The following is a 26,332-nucleotide window of genomic DNA, read 5'->3' as shown; positions in this document are numbered from 1 at the left end:
CTGGGAGGGGAATGGAAAAGATACCGCAGGAGTACCTTGACATAAAACTGGTGCAAATGAAAGTTAAATAGGTGGAGGCGCAGAACTTTGTATCAGAGCGATGCAGAGACTGATTAACCCAAAGTGTGGATCAGGAAAAGCAGACCATTCATACAGCTTGAGGGGCGCACAGAGAAATGGTATGAGAAGTGGTGGAAAGGTAGGTTGGTCCCACAGAAAGTAGAAATCATTGAAGAAAATATTTTAGGAGAATTTTTAAATATATTCCATTGAGTAACAACAAACAAACAAAAGCCATCTTTGAAGTGTGAAATATGATAAAAAAATTAAATGATGGCCTACTGGGGCTTGCAAAGAGGAAAAGTGAATCTAGTTTTTAAAATATTGTTGTTTCCGAGTCAAGTTTATTTTGTTTGTTGGTGAGACATTTCTTTTATCAAATTACACTAGGTCATAAGACTATAGTTTGAACTTCTAATGTTTCAAAAGAACATGAAAACAAAGTTCGACTATATTCTGGTTACTTCTATATGAATTTCATAGCAATGGTGACTTTCTACTTAGTTCTCAGAACTGTTACTATAAAAAGAAATGTAGAGATGAGTTTTTTCTCTTTTTCAAATAGTAGACTAATCTGCATTTTAAAAATTTAGCTTACAAAGGGATACCTGTTACAGATTTTTTAAAGACAAAAGAATTTTCTTGTTTGAAGTAGATATTGTTAACCTTTTAAACCAGATGAAAGTACAAGCAGTCATAGCATAATAAATTTTCCATATAAAACTGTTGAAATTATCAAAGGGATGTTGTTAATCCTGCTTTGGCATTGCCATAAAGTTAAAATAACTGGCATTTTAAAACCTATCTGGGAAGGTTTATTGAGTATGTTGAGGTAAGATTTACTGTATATAGTCCTTTCCTTCATGCAAACTACTGTCACAATCACAGATTTTAAAATTCACATGGCCCCATTCAGCCATGTCTAATTTCTAGCCTAATTTACCTTCACTCTGCCTATGGGAATGCAGGGCCACATTCTGGTCAGAACTGCGTCACTCCAGAAATTGTATACTGCTCTTACAGATTACCACGTTTGTTCTGGTTCTGTCTCAGCTCTGTTCTCACAATTATCTATACCTTGGGAGATCACTAAGCCCTTTATATTTATTAAGAGTAGGATTGTGTCATCTTCATCTTTGTGTCATCAGTGCATAGATCATGCCTGGTATATAATAGACAATCAAGATTTGCAGAATAATTGACTAAATGGGTGAATCAGATACCTGTCCATTATGGAATTATGAAAGGCCACCATAGCAACTGATGATGTTAATAAGGGGAGGGTGATAATTTTGCCTTATTAAGATAGCTTTCAGTTTAATGGACAATAGTATTATATGAGAAAAAGAAGGAAGATTACTATGATAAATATTTATACTTTTAAACAGAAGTGGTAGGTAAAATTAATAATGGTAAGTTATTTGTTGAGTGTTTAAGAGTAAATGTGTTAGACTTTACCTGACACATGTGAGAATGTCTTCTCACAACCATTCTGTGAGACAAGCATTTTTATTTCAAACTTTTAGAGATAAGGAAAGTGATTCAGGGAGAGAGGTTAAGTAGCTTATTCAAGCCTACCAGCAGAGTAATGATATGAACCAAACACTATCAGACTTCAGGGCCAAACTCCTTAATTTAGGATAGTTGATAAATTAGAGTAGAATATCTCGAGTATCTCCTGAGAACTTGTCAAAGGATACTGTAATTGAACATTATAGGTATGTTTTGTGATTGAGCTATGTTTAAGAAAGGCATTTATAAATTGTTGTAGAAAGAAGTATCTTCTTTTGACGGATAGCCTCTTGCTCTTCATAGACCTTTGGTGGCAGCATGTTCTAGAGTATCTAACTACTGAAGGGTTAGGGAACAGCTTTCCCACCCACAACTTCAGGCTTCTCCTTCCTAGTCACGTCAGTGGTGCATTATGTTTTCCTTAACAAAGGAAAAACACCTTCATTGGTTATCTGTTTCAGTGAAGTTTTTTGACTGACATATTTTGCTAAATTCCTTTTTAAGAAAGCCATTTAATTTCTATGAGGTAACATGGAGCAATGTGGAAAATTGTCCTACTGCCTGCATCTTAGGTTAGATCTTTTCTGCATACACACGTGACTTCTTTTATGACTTGGTGTAGACTCTGAGTCTTTGTTGATATTTGGACTTTTAAGATGTGCTTCATATTTCCTTAAGAGGTATTGAGAACTTAAAAGCATTTAGGCAGGGGAATGGGTAAGATCCACCTTTATTTAAGACTTTGAGAATCCATCTTAATAATAGTCTCTTCCCAAGAGGGAGAAATGAAAGACAAGGCTTTTATCAACCTAGTCTCCTCAAATTCTTAGGAACTATAAGATTCCCAAGGCCAAAAACAGTGTGAAGTAACTCCGTGTACCTATCTTGGAGGCCACTACATCAGAAATTCAGCGAATGGAAATTGTTCTTTGGCTGAATGTCTAATTTTGAGTGCCACTGTTTGTATTCTTTATATCTTGCCTTTCTTTATATGTTGAATTTGTTTCACTTTGTAAAGATGAAGAAGAATACATTCTAACTTTTAAATGTGAGAATTGAATTATAAATATTTTTAATTAAAAAATGATCTCCCTTTTTTTCTCCCCAGGGTAGTTAGTATATCTCACAAACTTTGGACCTCACTGATACAAAGTGTCATTAAAAGTTTTTCACTAATTCAGCATGTAAAGCTTTTTATTTTGCTTTGATTTATTACACAAAGCTGGATGTTTTTTTTTGAGTGGAGAAAATGCAAAAATTACGTTCAATTTAATTAGATTGCATTTTTGTGCCCCCCTCATGTTTTAGTGGAAGCTACTAATCGAATGTTGATTTATTTCTTATTTTTCAGACTTAATTTATCACATCGAAATTTCTGTAGTTGTTGCATTGCCCCACTATATTGTATCATAATAATCTATTCATGCCTTTTTGTTCCACACTATGTGATGGATTTATTAAGAGTAGGATTGTGTCATTCTACATCAAAACTCGTGCACCTCCAGTCTTCCTGTGATGTTGGCTGTAGCCACTTTAAGCTTCAAAGCCTTATTTATGAACAGTGAAGCTCTGTCATCTCAGTAGTCATGCTAATTCACTCTGGTTCAACTGTATATACTGTGCAGTAATGTAACTTGACTTTTGTTAAAATTGATTCATACTGTTTTAAAGAAATACAGTGTTAGGTGATTGAAGCAAGAATGAGATACTTTGCTCTTTAGGTGATACTCTTGACCTTGCTTATACATCACTCATACTCTTTTTGTTTTTTTTAAGTAACTAGCTTTCCCTCTCTTCTTCCTCCTCTCTATTTTTACTCCTTTTTTCTTCCTTTCCTCTAATTCAGGTAGAAATGTAATATTAACATCTCTAACAATTTACCAAGTATTTAAATCTAGAAGCTATTTTTGATTACCTAGTATATCAAAATATTTTTATTTCATAATTATTTCTTATAAACAAAATCTCACACAACAAATTTTAAAAAAGGGCTAGCTTGTGGTGGTTAATGGGAAATATGAGTTAGTAATTAGTCACAATAAAGAGCTCTTATACTGGAAATGAAAGAGTATTGCACAATTCCTTGTAAAATTAATTAAATTTATAATTATAAAATTATTGAGTCTTTGTAGACAAAATTTTATTCTTTTCATTGTTTTGGGGTAGGGAGCTTTAGTGATGGAAACATTCTTAATTAGTAAGCATTAAATCTTTATTAAGCAGTCATTATTACTGGTTTTATGATGAGAGTTAATCAAGGGAGAATTAGCCACGTGTGGAAAAGTTTTATAATAGGAAAAAGCATTTCAGTTACATAGAAGATGCACAGTTGTTGTCCTTCTTTCCACTGGTTTGAGATGACAGTATTCTTGGAATTTACCTTCAAAATGAGAGGTTATTTTTTTTTAAATGGGTACCTAAGGGTGCAGAGAAGCGTGGGGAATTAAAGAAAGCACATAATGTATAACAGAATATAGTAAACAAATAAACAAAAAGAAACCCACAGTTACATAAAATAGAAAACCTATTTGTCTGATAATAAATTTAAATGACATTAGGTAGTAGAATTATCCATCAGGTTTTTTTTTCATATCCTGGTGTTGATTGCAAGCTATAAATCAGTCTTTGAAATAATGGACTTCCAAAATGACCATTTACATGTGTATGGTATGTGTGTGTGTTTAAAAATTAGATATAAAAGAAATGTAGTCTGATATATGTGAAAAATAAGGTAACAAACTTTGCATTCACATATTGTATGTTTTTTTAAAGATATATTTTTTAAAGATTTTATTTATTTATTTTTAGAGGGGAAGGGAGGGAGAAAGAGAGAGAGAGAGAAACATCAATGTGCAGTTGCTGGGGGCTTTGGCCTGCAACCCAGACATGTGCCCTGACTGGGAGTCAAACCTGTGACCCTTTGATTCACAGGCCAGCACTCAATCCACAGAGCCACACCAGCCAGGGCACAATGTTCACTTTCATTGCCTTCATATGCAAAAAGTAAAACGTGATGAATAAATCACTTGCAAGAATAAGGAAATTGAACTATACACATATTTTATAATTAAACAATGATTAGATATATAGGTACTAGTGATTACTAGAGTTTCTGGATTGTATAAAGACACAATGTTACTATTTTTGTTTGTTTGTTTTAAAGTTTAGTGTCTACGTAGCCAGTAGATCAAATATCCAAAATGGGTAATTATTGGTATTGTGCTTCAGAGTTTAGATCTTAACAAATAAAAATGGAAAACATTTGGATATGATTAAAGAACAAAGACACAGGGGGACAGAAATCAATCAATTCAGAAAATATGGAACAGTTGGTTCACCCTAATTATAGCCATCTTTATTTTTCTTTTTTTCTTCAATATGTATCAATTAGAAGTTCAGTAGAAAATTAACCCTTGGCCTAATTATAAAAATAAATTTGGTGCAGATTTTCTAAAGTGACTTTATTCTTTTCCTTAAACTCACATTTCAAAAGTCAGTTACAATTTATGTTGGTCACAATTCTTTTCTTTAATACAGTTCAGCGGTTTACTTTTCACTTCCTAAGACTTGAATTTCTTATATCTCCTATCATCTAAATGAGGATGTGTTGACATAAATGAGAAGATGAATGATTCAACTAATTAGAGAAGTTTTATATTTAAGTAGTCTGAGTTGGATGGAAGTGTGGCTGAATCTAAGCAAATGACGGAACATATGCGTAATGATAATGATTTTGCAGATTGTTTATTGCTGCCAGTTAAGCACAAAAACAAGGCCTGAGTTCTGACCCTTCTTTTTCATAAATCTCATAGATATAAAGATTACGGAAATTGAGATGTATTTGGTTTTCTAATAGAGATGAATTTATTGAGATGCAGTTTACTTTGTCCTTGATTGCTGCTTTTCAGTCTTTTTCCACTTGTTATAACTAGTATATTCATTTATTCTCTATTCATACTATATAAGAAGTTATATGGGCTTTTTTGGTACATGTTTTAGAAAGAATAAAATCCATTGACTTTATTGACAGATGTATATTATATGATCTGTTCGGTACCTAACATGGGTTTGGTTTTTTTTGGCCTGTTATTTGATAATCATTAAACATAGGTACAAGAGTAACAATGAGGAAAAAGAACCAAAACTGTCAATGTCAGAGTCATGTTGAAACATTGTAGGGTTTTACATACAGTCCAAATTTGATGGCTTTCTCTATTAATTTTCCTCTATATTTACATTCAGTCCTAAAGTAATGATTACAAACCCCACCCCTACCCCTCAGATGCCTCAACTTGCATTTCCCTTAATTCCAAACCATTTTTTTCACACTGTCAAAACATTTTATTTCTCAAACAGATTTGATCATGTCCTTAGTCTAATTCATTTTGGCTCCCTCTTCATTCCTTACAGCAGGAGCTCTCAACAATGGGAGTACATTAGAATTGCTCAAGAAGCTTCTAAAATATACACGTACCTGAAACCCATCGGCAGCAGCTCTGATTTTTTCATACGAGTAGAAAGTGTATTTGCAATTTTTTTTCATTATTTTAGATGCCCTATATGTCATGTTCCAACCAAACAAACTTTCTTATCCCATCTCATGCCATTTCTTCCAGCCATCTTCAGTTCTTCTCTAGCCATGCTGAATTTAGGTATTCTACAAATAGTTTTATTCCATACCTCTATGCTTTTGTACATGTTGTCCCTAATCTCCAAAGTATCTTCTTTTCTTTCTGCTCTCTCCTTCTAATCTAAGTCTCAGATCTGTCAAACAATTTCTTATCTTCCTGGATTCTCCTCTAATGACAAATCCTTCCTTACGTGTTGAAATAGCTACTCTATATTTTGTATTTAGCATTTATATTTGATTAGTTTTTAACTGTCTTATCCCTCCCATTAAATTCATGTAATTAATCTTGTTCCTGTTTATATTAAATTGGATTAATGATAAGTGAAAGGCTTGTTAGGAATTTAAATATACAACTTTTTATGAACATTATTTTTAGGGTCATAATGAGGCATTCATAATGAATCACCAATACCTAGGCTAATACTGTACATAATTTTATTTTTATAATATATGGTACCTTTAAAACATATTTATTTATTTTTCTTCTCTTTACTCCCTGTGTCCACAGGCGAAATCTCACAAAACTGTCCCTTATCTTCAGTCACATGCTGGCAGAAATCAAAGCAATCTTTCCCAACGGGCAATTTCAGGGAGATAACTTTCGTATTACAAAAGCAGATGCTGCTGAATTCTGGAGGAAGTTTTTTGGAGACAAGTAAGTAAAAAATCATTTTATAGTTTGGATCCATGTTTGCAGAATTACCTAGTCCTGTTTCCACTTCCATATGGTAGATTTTACTTAGGAGTTTGGAAATTTACTTGAGTATTTTTGATAAGTGCTTTGATTGCTAATTTTTTCTGGTTAGCTACCAAAAGTATACCTTCATAACCGAATAGTTTTATGTGATTACAGAGTAAATATCAGTTATACAGCATTTATTTATTTAATGATTATTCATTGAGTTAATTCATTCTAAGAAGCAGGATTATGTAAGATAGAGTTTCTATTACATGAGATGCTTATAACTTTTTATAATGCGGTAAGCATATAAGATGTGTACAAAATAAGAGTCAAAAAGAGATAGATACTTTAAAGGTGGCATAAATAAGTTGCTCAGAGGGGAACAGTTGCTTCATGATTTCAGGTATCAGGGACTGCTTTCTGAAGGAGGTGGTGCATAAGATTGTTAAGGTCTGAAAGTAGAGTGGGAGGAGGCCTTAGAATCCCGATTCAGGCTTTGTTTGTATCATTACACAGCAAGCACTGTGTAAGCAAGATACAGAAATGAGGATAATATTAACACAAAGTTGCATTATATCACAAAACAGCTGGGTAAAGATTTTTTTTAGGTACTTTCTACCCAGACTCAAGTGAACTTGCAAAATAAAAGAAGGTGAATATTTGAAGCCAGCATAATTTAAAACTTATAAAACTTTAAAAAAATGGTGGGAATCCCTCAGTAAGATGATCAAGAACTGAGCATCAGGAGGCTCATGGTTTCTTCAGTAACATTTTAAGGGTCTCTTTGATGAGGGTGTACATCAGAATGTCCTTAAATGTAGGCAGAACTCCAGCTGAGTGTTGAGGAGGAAGAGAGATTGCTTACGCATGGATTATGGTTCCCATCCTGTAGTTTAAAGTCTGTCTGTCTCGCTCTTTAAATACATACATACATACATATATGTTGGTATACACTTTTGGTGGTCTTAATTCTCAGATGCTGATGAATTGACTGTAACTTTTTTTTCTTTCTTTAGGAAGTATTATGTTTAGTTAAGAGTTAACACCATGATTAGAATATGCTTACATAGCATTACACACATAATGTTTTGGATTTGAAAATGTTAAAGTCTTTTTCCTACTTAAATACAAGTATTTCTGCATTACTTTTAGGCACTAAAGGAGGAAATGCCATTATTGCCACTAATAAGGACATTCTGTATACCAGAAATTTAGCTATTTACAATGCTCTGGTAACTAATCAGAAATGAGAAATTTAAATTAAAAAGGTTCATCCTCATCTGAATTAGAATAACAGCCAAAAGTGTATTAATTAAAATTTTGTGAATAGTAAAAAGGAGAAAGTCATTGCTGAGTTCTGGGAGAAAAAGCTGAGGATTTCTTGAAGTTACAGCTCATGCATTAACACTGTGAACCTGATGCAAACAGTTAGTAACCTTTAAAATAAACTTTATCGTGAAATTTTAAGAAAATGTATAGGACAAATTGTTTGTGGTATTTCTTTTTGAAAACTGAAATCTTCAGTGAGTCATGAGATTGTTTGCTTTTCAAAAGGTCAATAAAAAATGGAGTGATTGCTCACACTTTTTTCAAGAGAGGAGTTTGTTTTGCTGGCACCTTAAGCTACAGAGAATTATGCACTTGAGACATTTTTACTTCCCTTTATTTATAGTCATAGACATCAAGGAGCTGAAATTTCTGTTCAACTGCTACATGAGTGAAATCACTACTAAATCAAACAGGATTCTTGAAATACCTATGACTCTCTCTGCCTCCCAAAGCCTCGTACTTATGTCTGCTGTCTTCACTTACTTAAAAAAGCTACTTAATTTTTCTTTAACATTTTTACTTTTGGGATGAGAGCCAAATTTAAAGCTCCTTCTGGAACTCAGACATATTTCTGTAGTCATCAAAATTAATGATTCTTTTAAGAGATCATTGGAGCAACCACCTTTATATTCTCTCTGAATTTTCAGCTTATTGTTCCTCAGTATTTCATTGAATGAGTGAACAAATGTATGAATGATAGAGTCTTTCAAAAGGTTGAACTCTTTTATTTTCTTTATGCTCTAATACTAGTTTGTATTTTCACATAACTTAGTTCTTATATGGGAGCATTCCTGTCATTTACCTAGCTACTCATTGAGGTCATGTGAGAGGTTTTTTTGTTTGTTTGTTTTTTTAAGATTATATTTATTTATTTTTAGACAAAGGGAAAGGGAGGGAGAAATAGAGGGAGAGAAACATCAATGTGTGGTTGCCTCTTGCACACCCCCTACTGGGGACCTGGCCTGCAAGGTATGTGCTCTGACTGGGAATCGAACCAGTGACCCTTTGGTTTGAGTGCCACACTGGCACTCAATCCCCTTAGCCACACCAACCAGGGAGAGTGCTTTTATTTTACCTAACCAATGCCTTTGAACATAAAGCAGTATTTTTTGCTATAAACAGGACCATTGAGAGGTTAGTTCTAAAATCAGCCAAACGGATTAAAACTTTTACACAGCAGCTTTTAGCTTAAGAAGTATTGTGGCTTTTCCCCCCCCACCCCAAAAGGAACTCTCAGTAAAAACAAAATATTAAGATTGAATTAAAATTGGGAAAAAGCTATTTTTAAAGGACATTGTAAAAAATTTAAAGGCAACTTTAGGATTCAGACCTTATAAACACAAGCAGAAGGCATAAAGTCTCTAGGTGTCATATGCCTAATTGCTTAATTTTTCTGCTTCTCAGTCCCTTGTGAAGTCACAGCAGGGCCACGGCTCTGAGCAGGGCCCAAGCTCAGCTGTGCAGGGAGGGCCTGCTTGGAGTCCCGAGGGGATGAGTAACACATCTGTGTCAGGCTCAGCTGGTTGGGAAGTTCTGTGTTTGTTAGATTTTTATGCAAATTCACTGTTTTAATAGTTGAGTCCTGCTTTTGCTTTCTTAGTCTGTTGACTAGGAGATAGTAAAAATATGTAAGAAAAGAGAAGTGACATTATTGAATAAATATGTCTAAGTAAATTCTGAAAATGAAACCAATACCAAACTGAATATTGGCACCATGGGTTATTAATTTGTAATCTAGAGACTATAAGCATGAGGCTCAAAAAAACATGTTACTTGCTGTTAAAGACACATTAATGTATCAGACTGTGGTTGATAGTCATTTTTCTAAGCAGGTCAGGTAGCAGTTACTGGACTACTTGTGCTTAAGTACTTCTTGACATTGAGGAGATTTAGATAATGCATTTCCAACCAAGTAATAATTCAGTAAAAACCTTGGATTCGAACCCCTGAATCCTCTTAGGTGTCCTCTTTTCCTCATCTTTGCTTCAAGTTCTTCACTTTCAGATTCAAATTCTTTCTTGAGTTTCTGATCTGTCTGCCTACCTTCAGTAACAACCTACTCAGTTGTTTTTCTTAGTGAGACCAGTGAACTCTCTAAAAAATAGAACTAAGCCTTCTAATTTTTTTTCTGAGGTGCTTCTATGAATTTTTATTGATTGTGGGTTGAAGTCTAAAGTCCCATCAACATGATAGGCTTTAGGAACTATTTTTTCCAGCTTCATCTTTTTGTACTCAGCTCATCCTCAAAGAAACAAAATGCTCTACTTATGTCCTGATGTGCTCCCCCTAACCCCCTCACCTGAATCCTCTGTGTGAGAAGCCCGTTTTCCATTCCCTACCTGGTGTTACCACTTTGGAAGCTTTCTTGACTACCCTAAGCTAAGACGGACACCCCTGCTCTCATCTGTCATACTAGATTGCAGGGAACTGCTGACATGTTCACATTTCCCAACAGACTAGGAGGGTTCCTTGAAGGCAGGGACCATGCCTTCCTGATTTTTATTTCTCAGAGCCAGGAACACTTCCTGGTATGAGTAGGCACTAATACATGGGAGCAGACTATATGAATAACTGAATGGGTTGAGTTCTGCTCAAAATTTTCAATGAGTTTATTATCTACAAATTTATTAATTTATTTTATTATCATTTGCTATTGTTCTGTTCCCTGGAATGTCTCTTTTCCTCTTCTTTCTTTTTTTATTATTCCACAATTTTGATATCCTTCTACAAATCTAGTTCAGAAATTCCCCTTTCTTGCTTGTTCTCAGTAACGTACACCCTCCTACACATTCAACTTTATTTACTCCATGCTTTGAATTCTTGTTGTGTTTCAAACACATTTAATATTATTGAATGTTTGTTTACTAGATAGATCTTTTCACTTGGCTATGAAGCTCATTTTTGATTTTTTTATCCAAAAATTAGTGAAACATATATTTATTAGAGTTATATATTGAACTCTGTGGTCATTGCTTTCATACAAGCTAACCCCATTTTCAACATAATGTTTAATCATTCCTTAAATGGTCATTAAATGGTCATTTTGTGGTCATTTATACACAGCAGTAATTGTTGGTTGAGTTCATGGCATATTCTGGCATTTAAGATCTGTCTTCCTTTACTTATTCCTGTTCTCCAGTGAAGTGGATTATTTGTCTCTTTCCTGTCTATGTCTTTGCTCATCTCACTCCTTCCACTTGAAGGTTTTTACAGTGTCTGGCATCAGAGTTATTACTAATCTTTAAAAATTATTTTTATTTAAATCATTTTTATTTTTCAGTCACTATTACTCATCTCTCAGTGTTCATCTCACTATAGATTCTCTACCTATTGTTATTACTAAATCTCTTCTTAAACTTCTCTAAGCTCTTGCTTAGCCCCTGACATTACTTATTTTCATTGTTTCATTAAGATTATTTGTCTAGTAACCTTATTTCCCATTAGACTACATGCACCATGAAATCAGGCTTATTTATTCATCTTTGCATTTCCTGAAGTAGCTCAACACAATGTCTCATATTTTGACTTTGGGGAAGTGTTATTCATTTTATTCAAATGAGGTGAGGTGTGGAGGAGTATGTGTGAGCATGTGCACGTGTGAGTTAAGAGAGAAACAGACCTTGTTTGCTTGATTGACTGGGCGGCAGCAGGCCTGGAGGCCATCTGTGTGTGGGTTCTGACTGCAACGTTTACCAGCGTTGTGACTTTGGGCAAGCCACTTGGTTTCTCCATGCATCTGTTTATTCACCTATAAAATGTGGGTTGATAATAACAATAATAGCTACTTATCTAGTGTTACTGTGAAGGTTAAAAGAGCAAAAGTCTACCTACAAAGCACGTAGAACAGTGTCTGGCACAAAGTTAGTACTTTATGTTGTGGAATAATGAACCAATTTAAACCTTTAGTCTTGCTCAAAATGATTGTATTTATTAATACAATAACTAAAAGTTATAATAAAGCTAAAGTAAAATAAAAGCTAAAATAAAAGTTTTCTAAAATTGTATGTAGCCCTATATAAAAGTAGGGGAGAACCTAAGAAACTGTCCTGCTTACCCTGGGAAAAAAATCATCTATTTAAAGCTCAGTTCATTACCTCTACCTTTGATTTCCTGGGGAAGTGGTATGGACCTCCTTTGGTTTCCTGTATTTTCCTTTCACTTTTAATAAGAGGCAAAGGACAATGGTTACTTTACCTTTCCAGGGAGTGAGGTACTTGTTTTTCTAGCATATTAACTACATCAGTTTTCCCTCTACTTAAAGAAGAGACAAATTAGTCATACTTTAATTAAAGGAAGGGTTGCACAACTGAAATTAAAGATTTTTACAAGGAAACTGTGCTTCAGGATTTCTGTAGAGAAAGAAAAACACTAAAATAGAACTTGAGGAATGCATTTCAATATTTCTATTTAGTTAAATATTATTGCCTGTTTTTTAAATCAAATTTTCTTTATATTAATAAGAAAAATAAAGTTATAAGTTATTTTAACAAGATCCTAGATATAAAAAGCAAATAAGATGCCAAAATATAATTTTCTGTCTTTTAAGCAGTATGTATATAATTTGATAGACAGTATATTAAAAATGATAAATGCTTAAAATCACTTTTGTCCCTTTAGAAAAGTGCCTAAAGAATGTCACTGATAGTAATGCACTTACTCACTAGAGTGGTCAGAGGACCACTCAGGTTCCATGCAGGGGCTGGTAGTGTGTATGGGCAACATATATGTTCATACAGAGTCTAGCAGTCTGTGCAGGGCGAATGTGGTCATTGGGACTGAATTGTTATGGCGTCTGCTATGTATTTTTTCATTAATAGACTTTCTATTCTTCCTTATTCTGAATGTTGACTATCAGCAGGAAATGACAACTGTTTTTGCACTGTAGCTTTGTTTTGCTGTGTTATATTGCAATCTTTTGTAGTTTCTCTCAATAAAAGGAATTTTAGGAGATCTACTTATGCATAATAGTATGTATGCACTTTATTCTGTGAAGGTTTTAAAAGTGTTATGAGAAGTTGTATATTTCTTTGCCTCAAATTATGTACCTATCAGACTTTGCCCATTACTTTTTACCTTTAATTGCTCTGTGTGGAGAGATTTATGAGGATTTATTGTTATTATTGACATTTTTATTTGTTGGTAAAACAGTCTGGGCTCTTAATGCTAAAGGGAAGATCATTTTAAAACCTTACTTAAACCCTTCTGTGGCAGGATTTGCTAATTTTAGGGTATATAATTTCCTAAATTTGTTTAATCTGACTTCAGCAGATCAAAGGTATCTTGCTGTCATCCATAAGATACTGTATCTCATGTGTATTGTGAACCTACCAAGTATCACAGAACTTTCAGAGAAAATATTCTGAAGAACAGTTATATATTAGAAAGAAAATAACAATATATATTGTTTTAAGAATAAAATCTTTCTGTTGTTATGCTCATGGCTATTAAGCGGGAAAATTAAAAAATGAAATTTTGACATGTTTTTATGTATTGTACTTGCAGTTTCTCTGCCCATCCCTTTCCACCAATAGACTGTATATTTCAAAGCTGGGAAATAAATGGAATTACATGCAAAGTAATTTCATGGCTACAGTAAATTTACTGTTTATTACATTCAAAGTTAGGTTGTGAGACTAGAAGTTAGAAAGTATCAAATCTATCACATGAGGTTATTGAGAAAATCAGTAATAATGTTAAAGAAGCAATTTCCTTGTTTTTGCAATCGTCTGAAAATGTTTGACAACAATACAGGCTCAATGCTATGAACTGTTTTACAAAGAAAAAAATCTATCACAAATACCCAGCATCTGTGTCTTTCTGTATGAGCCAGGCATTTTCACTCATGAGGAAGAATAGTTAGACCTAATTATGTGTATCCTTGCTGACCATGGCTATCATCCTGTCCATGGTGAGTTAGTTCTAAGGACTATCTGACCAAAGGGGTTTGATATCCTCTTTCTGTGGGTTACTGGAAAACAACTGTTTTTCTCTTAGTGATGGAAGAACAAGAGCAGTAATAGCCTGTTAAAAATCTGTTTTCATGTCCTTTAACAAAGAGTCACTACAAAAAAAGCCTGGATTTAAGGAAATACTAAATGTAAAATATCAACAGACTTAGGAATCACAGAACTAATATTTTTGTTTGTACAATAAAAGCAAAAAACAAATATCTTATGCATTTTCTATTTTCTTATGAACAAAGGTAGCCTTCACTTTAAGGGTACCGACACTGAACCATGTCTTTGTTGATCAACATGAATTTTCTGACAACACTCAGATGAGAAATTAAAAATAGAAATGGGCTTATAGAGATAGAACGTGTTTTCATTTTGTTTCAAGTCATGATGACATTTTGTGTCCCTGAGCTTGAATGGATTTTAGGCAGCCACCATCACCACCACAGCGACAAAACCAGTGACCAAAAACACAGGCTGATTGCCTTATTTGTTATGATAGGTACTTTGTCCTTTCTTACATTTCCTTTCTTTCTTTTTAATCTTAGATATTTTTAAGTTTATTATAATATAGAAAAGTACACAAATCATAAATGTAGGGTGAGGAGTTTTCACAAAGTAAACACATTAATATAAATGCACCCATATAGGGTAATAATGTATTACCTGCAGTTCAGAATCCACCTTCCCCCAGACCTTCAGTTCTTCCTATGTGGTCACTACCTGCCCACGGTCTCCTACCTTCTGTCATCATAGAATTGTGGTGTTAAAGTCATGTAATTATACTCTTTCAAAAATATCTGGCTTCTTTCACTCTCCATTATGTTTTTGGAATTCACCTATGTTCTTGCACAGTGCAGTGCTGTGTTCATTCTCCTTGCTTCACTGAATGGCTATTCCATTTTACCTATTCGTGACGGACATTGGGTTCATCCTCCATCAGGTTATTGTCAGTAGTGCTGCTATGGCTATTTATTTTTGAACATTAAAAATATGTATCTATTTCTGTTGGATGTATATCTAGGAGTATAATTGCTTTCTCCTAGTGTATACGTAGTTTTTGCTTTTGTAGCTTTTTTGTAGCTTTTTTTAGGTTTTTTAGACCACCAGAGTTTTCCAAAGTAATTTACCAATCTAATCACATGTGCCTAAATATTTCTGTTATTCCATAGCCTCACCAACACTTCATGATATCATCATTCATCCCTCTCTCCCCCTCCACCCTCTTCCCATAAGCCATCTGGTGGGATAGAGTGGAATCTTACTGTGATTTAATTTACACTTCCCTGATGACCAGTGAAGCTGAGAACACCTTTGTATGTTTGTTGAACATTTTGATTTTGTGCTTTTGTGTGTATATAGAAATTATTTGTCCAGTGTTTGAGTAATCATTATTGAGATGTTTTTATACATTGTAGATAGGAGTCTTTTGTTGATCTTACGCATGTAAATAGCTTCTCTCTGTATGGAGCTTTCTCTTTCACTTTGTTCATCATCTCTTTTTGTGAATATAGGTTTTTAATTTATCTTTTCCTTTATTTTTTTTAGCATTTTGGATCCTGTTTAAACTGTTTGCCTGCTCCAAAGTAATGCAAATGTGCTCCATGTTTCTTCTAAAAAACTTTGTTTTATCTTTCATAATTAGGTCCAAGATTCATCTAAATTGATTTTTCTGTGGTATTATATAAGGGTCAAGTTTCATTTTCTTTCACACATGTATCCATTTGACCCACAAACATGCATGGGAAACAGTGTCTGTTACTCACTGCTGTTTACCTGTGATCGATGTTGTACATCCAGTGTCCAGACATGGTTCCATTTGTTTCTAAATTTTCTGGTTTTGTCTGTCTATATTTCTGTCCTTGTGCCAGTACCATACTGTTTTTATTTATTTTATTTTTACTATGTTGTGGAATTCATTGGTTAATCAAATTACAGGTTTCAGGTGTACAATTCTGTAATACATCATCTGTATATTGTATTGTGCATTCACACTCAAGACAAGTCTACTTCCATCAGCATTTATTCTCTGTTTACCCTTTTCTGTCTTCCCCTTGCCCCCATCCTCCCCTCTGGGCGCCATCATACCATTGTATGTCTGTGAGGTTTTTTTGTTTGTTTTGCTTTTTTGCTTAATCCCTTCACCTTTTTTGCCCAGCCATGCCTGTTCTCTATCCACAATTAAGCTTGTCAGTGTTGTTTTTATTTATGATTAGCTTGATTGTTCTTGGCTTTTGACATTTTCCTATAAAGTTTAAAAACAGCTTTTCAATTTCAAATAGAAAAATATCTTCTAGAATTGTTATTGGGATTATATTAAACCTAGGAATCATTTTGGTGAGAATTTACATCTTATTGAATCTGCTCATTTGTTATATGAGTAAAAATAAAACCTTTAGCCTGTTTTGAACTTGAGGTTTCATGAAAATGTTTTGCCTTTTTGGGGGGGGGTCATTCTCCTAACATTTTTTTGTCTTTCTTTTCTTATACTTTGTCCTAAAAGTGCAGAATTTGCCCTGGACAGTGTGGCTCAATTGGTTGGAGCATCATCCTCTACCTGAAAGGTTGCAGGTTTGGTTCCCCGGTCAGGGCACGTACAGGGGGCAACCAACTGATGTTTCTCTTTCACGTTGATGTTTTTCTGTCTCTCCCTTCTTCTCTAAAAGCAATGAAAAAATGTCCTCAGTGAGGATTCAAACAAACAAACAAAAAATAAAACTGCACAACTTTCAAATAAGAGTTAAATTATTTTATGTATTGTATCTCTGGCTGTGTATGTGTCCGTGTTTGTGTTGTGGCTTTCATGATCTGTTATTAGCTTTATTCCTATTTATATGAAATTTTTAGATGCTATTGTAAAAGCAAGTTTTTTTAAAAAAATATTTTCTTTCCATTTGCCTTTTTAAAAAAGATTTTATTTATTTATTTTTAGAGAGGGAAGGGAGGGAGAAAGAGAGAGAGAGAGAGAGAGAAAGAAAGAAAGAAAGACAGAAACATCAATGTGCGAATGTGCAGTTGGTGGGGGCCGTGGCCTACAACCCAGGCATGTGCCCTGACTGGGAATTGAACCTGTGATGCTTTGGTTCACAGCCCGTGCTCAATCCACTGAGCTACACCAGCCAGGGCAAAAAAGCAAGTCTTTTAAGCCTTATTTTCTAATTATGTTTTATTTATGTGTAGAAATACAATTGATATTTATATATTGTTTTTGTATTCAGCAAGCGTATTGAAATATCTTATTACTTCTTAAAGTTTAATCTGAAAATTCTTTTGCATTTCCTATACAAAAAACCATATCATAGGTAAATACTCTTCTTATTTTTTAAGCTGTTCTGCCTGTGTTTCCATAATATATTTTAAAATGGTTTTAGTATATTTTTTGTTCCTGTAAGCTATCAGAGCCTATTAGAAATATAGAAAAACATAAAATAATCACTTATAATCCTACCCTTGTGCAGTTATCATCAATTAAAATCTGTGTTGATCTCTATAGGCATTCTAGATAGTTTGTAGCATTGGATCATAAAGAACATACAATTTTTTAAATGCTGCTCCCTTTAATAATAGGCTATAGACATACTTTTCTTAGGGGAAATCCCTAGAAATTGGCTTTCTGGGTCAAACTTGCTGCCAAATTGCCGTCTGGACATGCTGTGTAAATTCTTATTCACTCACACCAGAACTATACTAAGGTTACTGTTTCCAAACACCCTGGCCTGCATTGAGATTCACACCTTATATATATGATTTTTTTAATGCACATTAAAAATAAAACCTATAGCTTTTTTTGAACTTGTGGTTTCATGAAAATGTTTTGCCTTTTTGGGGGTATCAGTCTTTTGGGGGTTTTGTCTTCCATTCCTTATACTTTTGTCTTAAAACTGCAGTATTTTCAAATGAGAAGATCTAATACCCTGCTCCGCTTTTACGGAGGAGGTAAGCCTGAAAGGTTGAGCGATTTCTCAGTTGCCGGCCTCCTGACACCTTTGCAGTTTTGTTTCTGTGTATTGGTTTGACCCTATTTTCTCTGAAATGACACTTTATTTTCAAGACTTTATAATTGTTTTGTTTTTGTGATAGATCAGAACCCATTATCTAATAACAGAATTATAAATATGGCCTTATATTTATCAAGTTCATGTCTCTCCTGACATTCTATGAACCCACTACCCTTTTCCTTAAGTTATCAAGGGTCTCTGTGTAGCAGGTGAATGGTAGCACACATTTCTAGGCTCTTTCTCTGTGAAAGACTCTCATGGCTTCCCTACATACACTGTAATTTGAAAACACAAATTTTCGTCGCATGCCTCATTTGTCTTGGGCAAAGATGAATAAAATATAATTGTTGATTTCATGGATCTCCATCCCATGGGGTACCCATGGCATATGCATGTTTTTCTCTGATAACCTTAGTTCATGGCACGCCATCATTTATTTAGAAGTCTTTCCACTTGTAAGTAGTAAAAGGACAGATTAAAGTATTTCCAGATTGGTGAGCTCTTAAATCTTAGATGGCCCTTTTATGTTCTTTGTTCTTTTTCTTTCTCTTCCTCTTTCCTTTTGCCAGACCTTACCCAGCACACTGATGTTTCTATATATTTGTAAGACAGTTTGCCAACATTTTCTCTCACTTTCTTCATCTCTAGAGAGAGGGGTAGTAGAAACCAACACTCTGTCTTGCTACAGTTTAGTTTAAAGATGTGAAACTCCTTTCACATCTTCCTTTCTCCTTCCCCGGAACTCACCTCAGGACTGAATGTGGTAGAAACTTGAAATCCTCTTTGGTAACTCTAGATTCATAGTGTAACCATTTGAAAACAATTTTTTAAAAGCTACCATTATAGTCTCTTTCTGTTTTTCACTCATGTGTCCCCTTCCCCACCGTCCCCTTCACCTCTCCCCATGGTGGTGTTTAGCTCAGCCAATCAAAGGAAGGAAGGGTATCTGTTGTACAAACTTTTGTGTTATAGTAAGTTAGCCAATACTGCCATTCTTAATTCCTTGTACTACTCTTCATTAAGGTTCCAGCAAATGTTTGTTTGAATGTTAGGTTTATCACAAGTGGACTAGGAGTAAGTCTCATGTATACGAGTACTGCGGGAATATAGCTGGCCCCTTTGTAAATTGTTGTTCCTCAGTGCTATGTTAGACTGCAGTGTTAGAAATGTGTACATTTAAAAAAATAATTTGCTGTGAGAAATTATTGGATATTCAAAAGAATTGTGATCTGTGTCTACCTTAAATATGGGGATGAGGATCTTTTTTTATGGAAATAGATATTAAAGATTTCTATTTGATCAGTTTTTATACTTTTTATACTTTACCCACAAGACAACTTTTAAAGCATTTACACATAAAAGATAAAACATACCATTCTTAAATCAGTAGTTCTTTAATTTTTTTTTTTTACTCTGACTATCATGGTTCATGTCCCTTTTTATGTGTTGAATATTTGGAACTTTAATTTGGGAAAGAAAAATGTGCTTCTTAATCATCACTTCCATAGTGACTGTAATGAAGCTAGACAAAATGCATATTTACACTTCACTATCAATCAGTAGTCTTCTATTATTATCAAAAGTTTTCCTTGTTCTTTTAAAACAACAACATTTTGGTTACCTTAATCAGAGCCTGATGTGTCTTACTTCTAAATGGCATCTGATGTGGTGTCTCTCTTCGGTTTTCTGTGGTTTCCTGTTTTTTTCATACATAGAGAAAAGCCTTTTGATGTAGTTAGCCTCATACTTTTTCTTTTAATGGACTATTAGATCCAAACTCCCTTGTAACTGCAGCATAGTGTTGTAAGCCTGGTTCACCATTCATTTATCGATCTTGCCACAGAGCACTCCTTTGGAATTCCTCTAGCACTTAAATATTCTGCCTCTATATTCCTTAGCATTAGAATCTTATTTATACCCTGAAAATGTGTGCTCTCAAGGACAGAGATGCTATTTTGTATTTCCATAGTAAGATTTCTTCACAGAAACATGCCTTGCCTTAGTAATTAATAGGTACAATAGATCAGTGACTCCCACATGTTGTTCCCAGACCGGCAGCATCAGCATCTCTTGGAAACTTGTTAGAACTGTAAATTCTCAGGCCCCACCAGTCATCCTGAATCAGAATACCTTGAGTTGAGAATCGGCAATTTTTGTATTAACAATCCTTTCAGTGATTCTGGTGTGTGCTCAAGTTTGACGGCACAGCAGTGGATGCTTATTGAATGAATATGAAAGTTGTGCTTTTGCGTGACACTTCACTGGAGGATTGGGATAAGATGGGACCAAGTTAGTCTGTTCTGCTTGAGTCTTTTTTTCTGAAGAGACACTGGTGAAGAAAAGCCCAAGATTTAAATATATCCAATCTTATAAGAAGGTATGTATAAGAGTTATGCATAACTCTTGTACACATAGCTGTCACATTGTGAAAACTGCAGCTTTAAAATGTTAAAAATGTAAGTAATTTATTTCTTCCACCTATTCAGGAGCATCCATTTAACATTCCACAGGAGGAAACTTAACTGTGGAAGAAATAATCAGCGTTACTTGTTTTCATAGTGGGGAGGAGGTGGGTGAATGTTGGAAACTGATCAGGTAGGGCACAGGTTGGGAACCTTTTCCCTGATACCGTTCTGTGCTATTCTAAATTTTTGAACCATGTACATGCATTACCTAATAAAATTTTGATACATGATATCTAATACAAATAAATTAGTGTTTAAAAATAAAATTCCATGTGATAGACATTGTGTGGTTGGTAAAAATATATTAAGATTCCCCTTTGCATTATATAAAAGGTTAGGTCACATGTGAGTTTCATCTCTGTGGAAAATACATTGGGGTGGCGGCTGAAATGTCTTAATGACTTTCAACCTATGTAAGATGGTAGATGAATGGCACAATGAACAAAGGGTTCTATTATGTGAACCCATTGTCTTGTAATTATTTTAAGGCAATAAATAGAGGGGGGATTTAATTTGATTCTAAGTTAAATAATCTTGTATATACAAAGAGGTCAGACATACAGGACTTGGACCTAATACCTTCTTTCACATGTATTTTTAGAAATATCTTGATAGTCAAGTGCTGTTTGAGAGAAAAATTGATTTAGATTTTTGTCATATTCTTAGCAAATGGAAAATAATCCAGTTAGCAAAACCCATTACATGTGTTCTAGATTATGAACAATATTCTCAACTATTTGTCTTTCAGTACAAATGCAATTATGTTAATGTTATGATTGAATTTTGCTGTTTCAATGGAAGGTATGTCTTAAATGACACTTGATTCAATTACTCCTTTTTTTTTCCTTGCACAGAACTATCGTGCCATGGAAAGTATTTAGACAGTGCCTTCACGAGGTCCATCAGATTAGCTCTGGCCTGGAAGCAATGGCTCTAAAATCAACGATTGATTTAACTTGTAATGATTATATTTCAGTTTTTGAATTTGACATTTTTACCAGGCTATTTCAGGTAAGTTTCCATTCACTTAATCCTCCCCTTTCGTGTGTGTGCAGTGCGCACTTCCATTTTTGTGTATGAGTTTCTATCATTCACACGCATGCACAGGCACAAACACACAAACATGTTGGAAATAGTCTCATTTTTGGTAGTGTATAATTTTAAAGCCAGTCACTAAGGTAAGTTTTTAGCCAGTGCTGTAAGTGTAGAATTCTTTTTGATTATCAGGTGCCGTGAGCCTACTGGTTGCTTATTAGTGTTGAAAAGATTCATGCAAAGGAACTTTGTTTTAAATTCCTTATTTAGTTTTTCACTTTACTTTCTTAGTCTTTTTTTTTTTTGCCCAATATTTGATATAGCGCAGCTTTTACATTTGGGCATTTGCTGGGGCTGTATCCCAGCTTCTCTCCTTTGCCTCCACATTCATTAGGTGAGAAGGTAATCAGTCGACTTGGAAATAGGTAGCACATTTATCCTGTTCTGTACAGATCACTCTGGGTGTACTGTTTTACCACTTGATTTGCTCCTTCAGTCAAGTATTATAAACATCTTTCCATGTCAAAAGTATTTTTCAATATACCTTTTAATTTTCAGTTGCTATGTAATATTCCATCAATATATTAGGTTATTTAACAAATTTCTGTTTTGGAAAATTAAGACTTTTTTTTTCTGTTTTCTCCCTAATGTATATGATTTTGAGGTTAACCTTCTGGTGTAGTTTATTGTTTTTCTTTTTTTTTAAGCCAGTCCTTTATAATTGTCTTTACATAGCTATTCAGAGAAGCAGCTTGTCACATGATGAAAGCTGAATGCTATCATTTTACTCTTTCGTGTGTCTTAATGGACTTACCCTAAACATAAAGACCTGAAATTTTATTCAAATAGTCATGTAATGAAAGTGTCCCTCCTAAAATCTTTACAATAAATTATATAGTAAGTAAGGAAAATAGAAATCTGGCTTGTTTATATTCTGATGCATTTTTTACTATTTTAGTCTGTAGTAAGATTTATTCTGTTTAAAACATGCTTTCAACAAATGTTAAGAGTATAATACTGGTTTTCATGTTTGCCATGATGTAAGTATTTTACTTCTGTGGTTTGTGACTCTGTACTAGCCTGTAAAGATTGGGTGACTGATTTATGTAAGAAAACAAGGTTGTGTGGGATTAACTTTTAATTTATGAAAGAACCTGTTAACAGAAGGCAAATGAACTCTTGTCAACAATACTCATAGAATATATTTTACTTTATTACAACTTTAAAGTCATAATTTTGCCTGAACAAAGTAGGATAAGATATTAGATAAATGACTATAAAAAGTGTCCTTCTGCTTATTTTCAATTTAGAGCAGTTTCATGATTTTTCCCTTGGTATGTATAGCTTCTCAGCTTATATAACTTTAAGATAAATTTTAGAAAAGGGTTGTATTAACTGATAATTGATCATTTTATAATGGAACTTCTCCTTTCTTTAAAGGTTTCTGATAATTTCCCAAACCCCTTATTTAACATGGTACAAAGATATTATAAGCAGTAGGGGCTTTACTTCTGCCACTTGTGAAGGAAGAGAACAAGGGTTATTTTCATAAACCTAACTCTTCATTCTAGAAGTATTGTGGGTATTTTTGGGGGGGGGGTGCCTGGATGATTTTTAGTGTGGTTGTTAAATGCTAGAATACCTTAGTTATAAAAAGTATGAGGGCAACTTAATGTTGGTTAAACACTTACCCCAACTGTTATTTAGTATGTGCATATATTTTCTTAAAAGCTGTTTCACTTTAAAATAGCCCAAATTATTTTAATATGCTGTTATGTACATCTTGTTTATTCTCATTGGGATGGGAGAGGAAAACAACCTTTTGAAGCAGAGCTACTGTAAAAAGTTCTAGATAACAAAACCAAACTCTTCTTTGTGGACCAAAGAATGCCTAGTTTCTTTTAAAACACACAATTGCAGAAGGAGCTAAAGAACTCTTATTAGCCTTCTCTGTATTTCTGAGATTATTCACTTCTTTTGGTTTCATTATTCAAATGAGTAATCATACATGTACTTTAAAATGATAAAATTGCTTCTCTGAATAGAAAAGTGAAATAGAATTGTATTAATGTTTACTGATCTTTTCCTTTTTACACAAATTTAAAAATTGAGTAATAGTTTTAAGTCATAATTATGTATTCTGTGTGAAAATGTAGCTTTGTGCACACTGTAACTGCATGAACACACATCCTCCTGCAGCTGCGATACTGGGAGTTAATTGGCAATGAATTCCTCTAGCTCTAAATTGTTAAATATGGGATGTTTAGCAGAGTGGGATCTGAAAGTGGGCAGAGTACTCTCTCAGACTGGGGTCTAACATTGATAACTAGCATATGGTTTGAAGAAGGAGTCAGCAGAGGCTAGGAGATGAAAATGCCTAGGACATGAAAGAAGTGAGAAACTGGATACTAGTTACTAGTTACCCTTTCTTGTTCATCTCTTCCCTCATTGTCTTATTTTGCCAAAACTTGAGCAAATGCTGGGGAGTCACTGGAAAGAACTTGCAATGGCTACTTCCCATATTTCTTCCTCTTTATTCTGCCTTTATTCTCCTCTCCAGGTAGTTCAGAGACCTGGGATTGGCAGGTATTAATGTCCTGGGATGGAAAAACAGGGGTTTTGCTTCTCTCTTCCCTCTCCCTGGGGCTGCTGTTCCCCCTTTTCCTTACTTTTTCCCACAACTAGAGAAGACTGGGTTGTTGAGAAATGGAGCAATACATTTGAGGGATGGCAGGGTAAGGGATGAGTGATTTGGAAGGTATAGATAGCATCAGTGGGACGGTGAGAAAAATAAGAGGAAGAAAGTCACTCACTGTAGCAAGTAAGAAAAAGTATCTAGGCAGACCACCTGAGGCCCCTCTTCCAGCATAAGTTGTAACTTTGTAAATGGCTATTTTTGAAAATAATAGAATTTGGGAGAATGGAGGGGCTAATCTCCTTAATTTGCTTCCTTAATTTATTATTAGTCATTAAAAATTTCCAAGTAATTTTGTTTTAATGTTTGTGAAAAGATTTTCTTTAATCTCTAAAACGAATTGCAGAAATAATTCTTACTTTCTAAAGCACTCTGTTTTGCCCTCTTTAAACCATTAGTTGGCAAAATACTTAAAAAAGCAACAGCACAACTACCACGTGTTTCTGGCTGTGGTTTGCATTCACAAGAAAAACATACACAGACTCTTTCTATTACATAAATATTTTTGCAGTTAGAAGCTGGTCTTCTGGATTATGTACTAAGAATTATGCAGTAGTTGGCTCAAAACTCAAACTTCATTTTTTTTCACTTGTATTTGATCTGTGCATTGGCTCTCCATAAAGTTTAGCATTTTTTAAAAAATGGCTCTTCCTTTAATTTGTATGGACTTTAATGGAAGTGACCCAAATATTTTATATTCTTTCCATCCTTGCCATTTGTAGATAGGGAAGCAGAACAAATTAAAGAAAACACAACTCAGTGCTTGTAATAGTAGAGGTTTTTTTCTGTTTTTTTTTTTAAACATATACTGCTATTCTTCAAAGTGTTGTTCATGCAATTTTCAGTCATGCCTTAAAAAAATTAAAAATATTTTGTTCAAGTACGTAGACAAGACTTTCATAATAGTGTTCTATAGAGCTCCTTTTTGCCCAATTAGATATTTCAGCTTGATGGGGAAATGTCTTAATGCCTTGAAGATAGTATTTGTCAGAAAAGGTTAAAAAAACTCTTCATTACTTAATCATTCTTGCCCTTGTTATCCTCATCTCAAGGGATATAATATTTGATGAATTCTGCCTTATAAATTTGAAACACTTAACGATAATGAGGAACAAGTGTCAAAACAAACAAAAGCAAAAGCTCTCTACCAGTGTCATTTCTAGGATGACTATTTCTACAACTTTCACTTGGCAACATAAACTACCTTTTTTTTTCTTTCATGAGAAGATTTGAATTAATAATCTGGCACATCAGATACAGTATGCTGCCAATTCCCTGGGTGGGAGAAATGTAGTTTCAGCCTTAAAAATACAGCAGAGATGATTCATTTACACCCTCAAGCAAAGTTGTGTGTTAATGATTGCCTTTTTTCTCTTGCCATGGTAACTAACTGGAGGGACAACTAATCACATTAAAGAGAGAATGATACAAACCTTGTGTGAGTGTTTGTATTATTTCTGGGAAAGATTTTTACATAACTCAGTAAATTATAAACCTCTTCTAATTTCATAATTGTGCAAGGATATACCAAATGTGAGTACAAGGATGTGTTACCACAGGAAGAACACTGGAGTAGGAGTCAATGCCGTTAGACAAGTCGCTAATGAGGGGAGCTATTCAATCAGGATCCCTGTGTGATCACTGGGTTTCTGACACTGTGCATCAGTGCTGGTATCTCTTTGGTGAGCAAGATGAGCTTGTTCCTTGCCCTTGTGTAGGTTATGGTTAATGTGTAAAACAACTTACATTCTCTGATACAATTTCTAGTTCTGTAAAATGAAATGTCCATAGGTATAGTAGCGAACAAAACAGACACATGGGGAGATAAGTAATGTTATCAGAGGTAACAATTTTAAAAGGGAGGTCTAGTAAGGCTTTATCGAGGAAGTGACATTTGGAGAAAGGAATCCTGGATATTTAGAGAAAGAATTCAGGTAGAGGATTCAGCAAATGCAAAGGTTGTGTGGTAAGA

General features: G+C 34.2%; 1 protein-coding gene across 11 annotated transcripts in view; it reads left to right on the top strand.

The window, feature by feature from the left end:
- Positions 1 to 26,332, top strand: part of CBLB (Cbl proto-oncogene B) — a 214,548-nt gene that overhangs the window by 86,505 nt on the left and 101,711 nt on the right. For all 11 annotated transcript variants that reach the window (XM_045851235.1, XM_045851236.1, XM_045851242.1 and 8 more), the window contains exons 4-5: positions 6,711 to 6,857; positions 21,485 to 21,641. In XM_045851235.1, coding sequence (XP_045707191.1) covers positions 6,711 to 6,857; positions 21,485 to 21,641 — 304 coding nt within the window. The remainder of the gene's footprint in view (positions 1 to 6,710; positions 6,858 to 21,484; positions 21,642 to 26,332) is intronic.

Source organism: Phyllostomus hastatus, unplaced genomic scaffold (genome assembly GCF_019186645.2).
Source record: "Phyllostomus hastatus isolate PE091 unplaced genomic scaffold, TTU_PhHast_1.1 phas_contig_86, whole genome shotgun sequence".
NCBI lineage: Eukaryota > Metazoa > Chordata > Mammalia > Chiroptera > Phyllostomidae > Phyllostomus > Phyllostomus hastatus.
This window is presented reverse-complemented; position numbering and strand designations above follow the sequence as displayed.